The sequence below is a fragment of the Lissotriton helveticus genome, chromosome 6 (assembly GCF_964261635.1).
Source record: "Lissotriton helveticus chromosome 6, aLisHel1.1, whole genome shotgun sequence".
Lineage (NCBI taxonomy): Eukaryota > Metazoa > Chordata > Amphibia > Caudata > Salamandridae > Lissotriton > Lissotriton helveticus.
This window is the reverse complement of record NC_136067.1, coordinates 200,528,836-200,539,451: the sequence shown is the minus strand read 5'-3', so window position 1 is coordinate 200,539,451 and position 10,616 is coordinate 200,528,836. Positions and strand designations below refer to the sequence as shown.

The 10,616-nt window shown below is 41.6% G+C and overlaps 1 protein-coding gene across 1 annotated transcript in view; it reads right to left on the bottom strand.

Annotated features, from left to right (window-relative positions):
* Window positions 1–504: 504 nt before the first annotated feature.
* Window positions 505–10,616, bottom strand: part of LOC144761289 (cysteine-rich venom protein-like) — an 81,304-nt gene continuing 71,192 nt past the window's right edge. Inside the window, exons 8-9 of the mRNA XM_078646740.1 lie at window positions 5,229–5,317; window positions 505–638 (exon numbers count right to left, since the gene is read on the bottom strand). Coding sequence (XP_078502866.1) covers window positions 505–638; window positions 5,229–5,317 — 223 coding nt within the window. The remainder of the gene's footprint in view (window positions 639–5,228; window positions 5,318–10,616) is intronic.

Genomic DNA, 10,616 nt, shown 5'->3' with positions numbered 1-10,616 from the left:
TGAAAAGCAGAACAGACAACACAATGTAAAGACATGAATGAGCAAGTTGACATACTATACAAAGTACAACATAATAAATAAATAATAAACCTGTCAATCAAAACAGGGCCGTTAAAGTATTGTCCACATAATTCCAAAAAATATATTCATGAATGGTATAAATCCTTGTACCAGCAACAATGGTCGTGGCTGCACAATGGCCCCAGTGTGATCGATTCATATTCAGCAGGACGAATAAATAAATAAATACATCTAAAGGTTAAATGCAATTGGTCTGTCTCTTCAGGAATTAAACATGCCATTTAAATGCAGGGGGACAAAGCTGCTCCTCTTTTCAGCCGGGCCAGCATGTCAAGAGTAATTTGAGTTGAAACACCACAGCAGGACACAGCATAACAAGCATGTCGTATGTACGCTTTCGATGCACCCAAGATGGCAGTTCACGACATGTAGACATATTCGCCTCTGCCCAAGCACAGAAGACTGTCATTGCGTGGTAATAACTTATTTGATATCACTGGCGCGGCACGTGCAGGTGGCAGGACAGTCACGCCTCAAGTCGTCTCCTGTACAAGTTCCATCCCAATTTGTGAATGTTTTGCAGTTGCTGTACTTATCTTGATATGAGCATGAATTTGCTGTAATTTAATAAAAACAAGAATAAATTAATGCTTGTCATAATATCAACTTCAAAAGACCTTAAAGGAAGTCGTAACCCTTGAGCAGTGCCGGACAGCTTTCCATTTGGGAATTGTGCCAGACGGCCTCGAGGATTCTGTGGTTGATGGCGCCCTGCCTGCAGGTCCCCATATATTTACAAGCAGGAAAAACATTTTTTAAGCAGCACCGGTTCCTTTAAGGAACATGAGCTGCTTTGAATAAAATGTTTCCTATTTGCAGTGCTTAATCTGAGCCGGTGGTTTCCCGGTGCTTGGAACAGGCACTTAATTGGTTTGGGTGCTCCGCACTGGCACTTAATTGTCAACACTGTATTTATGACAGTCTTCCACATGGTGGCACTGCTCTTCTAATTTAGAGATGAGCAGAATAACAATTGTTTTTGAATACAATACACATAAAACATTACTAATACCTGCCTCCCCAGACATTCCTTCAGGTTTGGGGATATGGAATAATCTGAACTCTCGCACTAGCAGGTGAGAGAGATGGTTAGTAATTGCTTTGGTACTTTCATTGGCAGGGTTGAGAGGGGTGAAGGGGATGGTTGCAACTTGCAATGGCCTCCTGGTTTGTGCCCTGGCACTTATTATCTTACTAAATAAGCGTTGTTCATTGGCTATGAAGACACAGGCATGGTGGTCTGCTGTTCAGTACAGGCCACCATCACTTTGTTTCTAGCTATCAAAGGGCAACACAACCTGCTGATATTAATTAGGCAGGTCATTCCACATTCTTGTTTAACTGTTGGTTTTTACGTTAGTAGATACATTGCATCACAGATTTAGAGAGAGGTAGTAAAATGTTGGTGCGAAAGTTGCCAATTGTGGCCTGTCTCTTTTTACACAAAGCCTCTTTTTTCTATCTTAAAAGTACTATAATATATAAACTAATTTTAATCATGAATATCACATACACATAAATAACCAACAAACCACATACTCGGTTAGAGTAAGTCAAGCGAGACAGTAGAACCCTATAGACAACAGCACCTGACTCGCTATCCCTATATTATATGTGTATACTCTGGAACTACCCAGAAATCACCCACTGTCACAATGCAATTCCAATATAAGAATATCACAATTTAAACAAAAGCAAAGGTGCACCACAACTGACCCAGACAACGAAAAATATTTTTTAAACCTGTGTCCACAAATGTATTCTTCAAAGTTCTTCTTTTGATTTTGAAACTGGATTAAAACACAACCAAGATGTCCCATCCTCGAGAAGTAGATGTAAGGAACTTTCATATTCAACTGATTCTGGTTAGTCACAGCAATTTTGCCAAAACACATTGGTCCCCCCTCATTTGTTCTGGACCATGGATCATTCCTTGATGGAGTGAACGCATAAAGAGTTGCCTTGCTTGACAAGATATGACGCTGATTTGAAACAAAATCAATTGCAGCACTAAATTTGATATCATCAGTGACACCAACTTATTGATTGGTCGGACTGCTCGTTTCGCTCGACATATGTGAAGAGCGAACTGCTTGTTTTATAAAATAGACAAGCTGATGGTATTACATTATATTCCTGGTTACTCTCATTCCTTGGACTATTCATCGCCTTGCAATTACGTACAGACTTTTTGTCCCCTGAAGAAGTCCTTGTGTAAGGACGAAACACGTTGGTTGTTTTATGACCATCTTGATTGTGTTTTAATCCAGTTTCAAAATAAAAAGAAGAACTTTGAAGAATACATTTGTGGACACAGGTATAAAAAAATTTTTTTTACCTCCCTGGGTCTTTTGTGGTGCCCCTTTGCTTTTGTTTAAACCACATACTCGTATTTTATAAAAAATATAGCACAATTTACATAGTAATAATCAATTCATGTTTAAAGCTCATAACAAACTGTGCTATGGCCTTGGAATTTGTCTTCAGCTCGCCTACCAATAAAATACTTTGGTATGCTACTTGCTTATGTCCTTCATATCTTTTAAACAAAGGCTAATATACTCTGACATGATTTGCAAAAAAAATGTTATAATATAAAACTCTCTGAAGATGAACCTCTGTCTGTTCCTAATTTATACGTGTAGGTGGTATCTACCAACCTTCCTTTTCAAAACAGGCATAACCTAAAACTGTCTCAGGGAACAGACACAAATGTATTCAATATAAAGAAACATCTATGACTGTTTACCTAAATGTTTGTGTTTTGTAATTTAATGTTACAAATTCCAATTAGGTTTTTTTTGTTGGTATTTTGGCCATAACTAAACGATTTCTTTTCTTATTTTATAGTATTATTCTTTGCATTTCCTGTCTTCCTTTCCTCTCAGAAAGTGTAGGTAATTGGAGCAACTCCCAACACTCTGTACTATAGTTACTTATATCGACCTTCAAGTTGTAAAATAAATCTGCAGACAAGTGTAGGTAATATTTGGAAATATTTAAAACGATAACCCTGAGCACACACCTCATTTGTACTCTATTTCCCTACACTCTCGCCTAACACCCTTCTGATGTTTTTGACAAGTGAAACATAACAGAAAGCATGACAATGTTTTGGTTGCACCGTCATGCATATAATGTTTTCCCTTATATCACCGACCTACCTTCGTTGTTAAACTTATGTAAATAGAGTTCAACTAGCTTAAGTATAAATTACTCCCATTTACAGATGTAAATTAGGTTTGAGTTTGTAAATATCCTTTGTAAATCAAGTGGCTCACTCATACGGACAACAATTCACCAGTGATCTAGTAATCACGATTTGAAAAAAAACACATACCAAGACTTTTTGTATTTGCTTTAAATATATCCTAGGTATATGTGCAATTCCATAATAGAGAAAATTATCATTGCCTCCTTTATCGCTGGTTAATTCTATATATGATGCAGATTTTTTTGTCTTCACCTTACTTTTGTGAATCGCCGTGTTCTCTTTGTGAAGGTCATGAGAAAGAGAGGGCAATAGAGACTTATTTTGCCCCCTTTTGTTGAATATGGGAGGATGCCATTAGGTTCGTCATGTATGCCTATTTCCTTGTAGCATTACCAACCATTACACAGCATTTACTTTTTAACCCCATTTCTGGAATATACTAGGGTTAACACCAGATAAGGAGAAGATGTACACAAACCTGCAGCCTGGGGAAGGGTATTGATGATCGTGAAAGTAATAGGTAATAACTTTCCATGTGCACGCCTAACTCTTAATAGCAGCAGACGACAGTCCTCACTGTAGGGTTTGGGTAAGAGTAGAACTGTACCTTAACTTTCTTCTTGTCTTCCGTATAGAAAAATATGATTTTTTTAAAATCTCTTTTCCACTACTGTTACTTAAATTAAGAATGCAAATTGGATGTGAACAGTCCATGGAATGTTTATGAATACTGACAAATGTAACAATTTGTGGGTCATAATCATCTTCCCAATGGACACACTCTACCTCTCCCCTAGGTCCTGTACGCAATGGGCACCCTTTTCCCCGTGGTCACCTTGCTAGTGGACACACCCTAGCTTGCCGCTAATTTACCTTCCCAATGGACATACCCTACCACTCCCTAGGTCACCTTCACAGTAGACACACCCTCTGCCAGCTCACCTTCCCAAAAGGCACACCTCAGCTCTCAAATACGTCACCTTCCCACTGGACACATTATAGCCCTTCACGGGTAAACTAATGCTGCAAATCTTAACCCTTCTTCTAAGAAAATATGAGGAAAGTTTCCCAAGGCCATGAGTGGAATATAGGGCTGGAGGCACAAAGTATCGTCAAAGCTTGATTCTCAGAATATTTTTGCTCTCCGAACTTACAAACACATTTTTCCTGTTAATTGGGGCAGGTACGAGAAACTGACTGCAGATAAAATTCCTAAGAATTACTGTATAATTCTATGTAGAGGACTGACTGCAGACCACATTCCTGAATGTTATTGCATAAGAACCAAGGGGCATACTTATCAAAGGCACCAAGCAAGAGGACGTAGAGCAGCATAAAACCTAGAATGAGATTTACCAAATCATGCATGGCTTGGCAAATCTCGGGTAACGCAAGGAAGCGTAAGTCTCCACCCTGCGTTCCTATGCCTCAGGGAGGCGTTCCGTGGGTGGAGCATGGGTGTTCCCAAGCATTCTGCAGCACAGACAAAAAGAGGAAAACTCCTCAGACGATTTTTTCTGTGCAGGAAGGTGTTCCTTCCTGTACAAAAACAATCCTGCCTGCAACACAGGCACCCTTGCATCCCGGTGAAAGGGTGCCTGGGTTGGAAGCCACTCGTGCACCACTCACAGAGGGAAAGAGCAGGATTGCACCAAATCATGAAAGATATGGCACATTCCTGCCCTCTGCCTTTCACAAATCATGGCACAGCGAGTTGTCTTTCTGCACTACGTTGAGCAAACAAATGATAAATATGCCCCCAAATATTCTATGTAGAGGAACTGACTGCAGATCGAATCCCTGAGTAATATTATATAGACCCAAATATTCTATGTAGAGAAAAGTGCTGAATTTATTATGAAAGGAACATGGTGCTTTAGCAAAAATAAATACGTTTTTCAATCACAAAAAAAAATCTTACTTTGATACTTACTACACAGTTTGTCGTCACATGCTTTAGGACAGTCACCACATGATTTTCCTTTCTTATACGGCGTGCCAAGCATATTTTTGGCATTCCCCCTGATAATAGGAATATAGAAAATAAGATGATGCACTATTATTTTAACTTGGTTGCAAATGAGAAGCAGTATTTATCACATAATCTACATTAGATGTATTGTTCACAAAGTTGCCTTGCTATAGTCCACTTAAACAAAGGCTTTTATTCCTGTTCACGCATCAAAATCGTATGGCCCTATACTATCTACTGTACAGCCAGCAGACATTTTCAGCTCCCATCGTAACATTGGTCGAACAATAATTTTTTTTATAGAGCAGAACCAATCCTACTGACTAGGAGAATTTTAAATTGTAACTGTTAAGAAATTGGGTTTCTAGTTGGCAGAGGTATGCACCCAGTCCAAGCAGGAACCACAATTGTAGTCAGGGTAAGTCACCACATACCCTAAATGATCCTGTGCTCACCCGCAAGTAGGTTGGCACATAGCTATCAGACTTAACATTAGAGGCAATGTGTGAAGTATTTGTGCAGCACTTCAAACAGTAACACAATGAAAACACCACAAAAAAAACTCAACACTAGTTTGGAAAAACAGAGTATATTTCTATGGACTCAGGAAGAGATGCCCTTCCGGAAAGCACTGAAGACTTTCCTCTTTTGTTAAGAATCACTGTTGTTTGAGACAGCACACCTGCAGAAGCGCCGGGACACCCCGTTGGGGTAGCTGTGCGCTATATAAAACACACTAAATAAATAAATGGGCAAATCAAGAGCACAATGACAAAAATCCAATAAGTAAAATGTAAGTTTTGAATTATTAAAGATTAAATGTAGTACTTGAAAAGCTTAAAGCATCAACCAGGGCTATCTGGTTGCCTTTGACTATGGTAAATCCGAAAGTTCAGGCTGACCGTAATGGAGTGCAGGTTGGATTTAGGGACAAGCCTTGGCCCACTGAAAAAGTATCTTGAATGAATCACCGACATTGTGGATGCCAAGAATGTGATGCGTTGTCGTTGATCCTAACGATGGAAGAAATGCGTTGGTTCCGAGCTGCGCAAAGTTGAGGATGTGTCTGGAATTGCTGTGATGTGTTGAGCAGTCAGCAAAGTGATGACTTTGATCATCGTAGATGCAGTGATGCATCGGCATCCAAGGAGGTGCACCGAATCCTGAGGCACAATGGCATCGAGCAGTAGGCAAAGCGATGTACTCAATCTTTGCAGCCTCCTAGATGCTTCGGCGTTAATGGAGATGCATTTCTTTTGGTCTGTGCAATGGCTTTGATGGATTGATTTATGATGTTGCAAAATTTTATACCCACTTCCAAGGGCCCAGGACTGGATTGGCACCACTAAGCAGCAGGGTAAGACTTACAGAAAGCAAGGTACTCTTGCAGTTTGATGAAAAGTCTTTGATGTGGCTGATACTTAGCACAGGGTGCAAGCCAGCATGCCCTTGGAGTCACGCTGGGTTCTACTGAGATGGGACCAGTCCTTCCTCAGCAGGGCAGGTGGTAGCAGGCAGCAGGGCGACACAGCTGAAAAGCAGTTCTTCCAGAGCAGCAGTTTATCAGAGTGGCAGTCTTTTGTAGCAACACAGCAGTCCTTCCTCCTGACAGAGTTCTTCACAGGTCCAGTATTGTACAGATTTGTACGTATACCCAGTTGTGCTTTTTTAGTGGAAGTGACTTCAAAGAGGGGCTTTGTTGTGCATAGAGGCCCTACATCACAGCTCTGGCTCCAGACTCTCTCCAGGAGGGTATGCAGCCCTTTGTAAGAGGACAGGACACAGCTTATTCAGGTGTTGAAGCTTCTCTTTCCCATTCTGCCCAGGATGACCCATCAGGCTGTGGATGGTCTCTTAGTCATACCTAAACTCCCTTTGTGTGTGGCTGTCTAGAGGAAATTACAAAGTTATTAGAGAAAGGCTGCAGGCCCACAGGGCTAATAGAAGAAAAATGCCATCTTTCTAAAGTAAAAGACAAACAATTGAACGACTGAATCCAGAACAAATCAAAACATTCACCCCCAGTCAAGAGATCTTTGTTAAATCCATCATTCTTTTTCTCACCATGCCACCCCAGTTTAGACCTGGGCATGTGCAAATCAATCTTGACCCTGTGCCTCACGGGAACAGTTCAGCCAGAACTGCCAAGCCAGGTCCTCCCTGGACTGGAAACAAGCACCCTAAGACCGGTTTCAGCCAGGATAGCTTGAATCCAGTGGCACAGTGGGTTCAAACTGGAATGGCATGGTGATCAAAAACACAATGGATTTAGGCCCAGATCTCGGTACTGGGGTGAATGTGTGATATTGTTCTGCACTTTTCTGCCCATCAATTGTTCTTTTTGCATCTTTCTAAAAGTGGCATTTTTAGAAGGGTAATGATAAATTCGACTTTACCAGTAAACAGGATTTTTCATTACAATTTTAGTAATATGACAGGTCTACTCCTTCTCAAGCAGAAATTACACCTTCTAAATTGTAATAAGGAATTCACCATTTTTACCTATAAGAGGGGTGGGCCTCACAGTGGGGAAAACAATGTTGGAAGTTTTTTAAACTACCATGATAAAGCTTAAAAGTACATGTTCTACCTTTTGATTATATAGCACCCTGCCCTATAGAACCCTACCCTACTTAACCTCATCGCTGCTGCCGACGGCCAACGGCCATCGCATGCACTACCTTGGTAGTGCTGTGCACGTCCGTTGGCCGTCGCTGCCCCGCCCGCTCAATAGAACGCAGTTAAGAGGTTAAGGGGTGACATATATGTTATAAAAGGGGAGTTTAAGGCTTGGCAAGGGTTTGAAATACCAAGACAACATAGCAGTGTAAACTGCACACACAGGATAATACTGGACAGGATTTGCTGCTACAGAGAAGAACGTACCAGGGGCTACTGTGAAGTCAGGAAGACCGATGATGCACCTTAAGGGGTCAACCGGCAGGTATGTCATGGTCTTCTGCCAGTTCTTCCGGCACCTTTGGTGATTGTTTTTAAAGTCCCAAGCTTTAAGGTTAGGAAGGAGCAGCACATTTAACACAACTTCTAAGGGCCTAGGATCTGGTCCAGGACGGGGGGAGGGCAACACTTGAGGGTTAGTACAAGTACAGAAGACAAGTGCAAGGTAGGAGGTCTCTGGAACTTATGTCAATGTGGATCACACAGGAGACCAGCCAAATAGTCCTTACAGTCACTTCTGGTGGGCCTGAGTTTAAGAATACAATTCAGCTCTCCTTCAATCAGCAAGGCAGGTTCAAACAGAATGTAAGCCTTCTGGAGGAAAAGGCAGGCCTCAAGCAGCAGGGTAGTTCTTTGGGGCACAAGGAAGTCCCTCTGCAGTCTTCCACATATCCAGGAATGTACCAAAGAGTGGCTCAGAAGTATCAATAGTTATGCATGGTGCCAGCATTGAAATGGGATATCTTTCGATTGTACACAAACAATTGGTCCTAGAAATACCTTCCCTTCCCATGCCAAGACTCAATAAGTCTGGGGTGATAAAAGACTAGTGTCAGGTTTCTTTATGTGTGTGCTTGAGGAAGCTCTTTGATGTGTAAGTGGAGCAGGAAACAGCTGGCAGGTTATCTCATCCCAGTGCTTAATTTGTAAATAAGTAAGAGCCATGACCCTCGTCAGGAGGCCACTGCAGCTTGCAGCACCCGTTGCCCCTACCAGTGCTGCCAGTGTCAATACCAACACAACAACCATCATCCACCTACAAGTGTGACATTTTAGACTATTCCAGGCCCCCAAAGCTAGAAGAATGGCTTGAGCAGCAGGTATTTGTCATTTTTAATATACATTTAATTCATAAACTGCTGTGGTGGTGCTGATCTCTAAATTAGACAAACAGCACCACCATGTGGGAGACTGTTTTAAGTGCAAGTGTTGACAAGTAAGTACTGGTGCCGAGTACCGGAAACCACTGGCTCAAATTAAGCACTGTCTCATCCTACCAACATTTACTGTTCTTTTGTCTCACTGTCTTTAAGGAATACCAAACGTCCAACAGCAGATTCATTCAGTCATGTGTCCCAGAACACAGGCAGAAGGGTTAAATTGTTAGGACAAGAAAATGTCAACTTTCTAAAATTGCAATTGTCAGAATTCTGAATGAAACTCCGACTTAACTAAAAAAGAGGATATTAAATTACAGTTCATTTGAGTTTAAACATGAGATCCCTATCTGCTCCCAATCAAAAGTTAGCACTTATTAAATGTAATATGGTAAATCTATGTTATCCAACGGGAGAGCTGGGCATCGGAGTAGTAAAAAACAACTTTTTTTTTCACTACCAGGACATGTAAAACTTAAGAAAACATCCTAATTGTTACACACAATGCACCTTGCCCTGTGGTCTGATATGGGCGGACTTAGTGGTGACTCATATGTATTAAAAATGATCGTTTATGTCTGATGAAAGTTTTTTTTGCAGGTCGCAATGGCAGATTGGAGCAATACTACTGAGACCTGTTTTAAAGTGCTACTTTAGTGGGTGACAGATCTAGTGGTTAATTTACAGGTCCTGGGTACATGTCGTACCATGCACTAGGGACAAATAAGTACATTACATGTGTCAATCAGGTGTAAGCCACTTTTATTATGTTTTAGGGAGAGAGCACAAGAACTTTAGCATTGGTTAGCAGTGGTAAAGTGCATAGAGTCCAAATGCCAAAAAAAGCACATTTATGAAAAAGGAGGGGTGTCGAAGAAAGATGGTGACCATGTTGTGCTTCCGCTAATGTCTCTCTTTCAATTCTTTCTGCGTTTTGTTTCCCAAGGAGGATCAGCATACAGGACTACTCCAGTTCTGCTTTCAGGGTTAAACAATGGACTCATTTGCTGATCGGGTCTGGATACTGCTGCTTGTGTCCTCAGAAGCCTCTCAGGTGGCAGGAGTGGCTGGACTGACTAGAAGAGGGCTTTGTTAGTGGTGGGTCCTCGGCACCAGACTGAGTGTTGGGCATGCTCAAGGTACAGTAGTGACACCTTAAAATACAACATCTGTCTATGATTGGGCTGAAACGCCTGCTTCTGGGTCTCGAAATGCTAGAGGGAGCAGAGAGGCTGTCTCGCATGGTGTGGGAGAAGCATATTCGCCAGCACACTCTATCATGTGGGCTACAAGAGGCAGGGTCGCAGCCGCAAATTTCAATCACTGAACGCCTGAATCCCTTCATCAAGTAATCTTGGATGCCCGCAGCAGTCAAGATAGCAGGTGGTACAACAAGGGGGATGGAACTTGAGGTCACTCAAAAGGGTAATGTTGCAGCTGATCAGCATGGTCAGGCACCCATTAAAAGTACGTCTGAAGATCTGACTCAGCATTTAATGACTGCTCCCCAGAA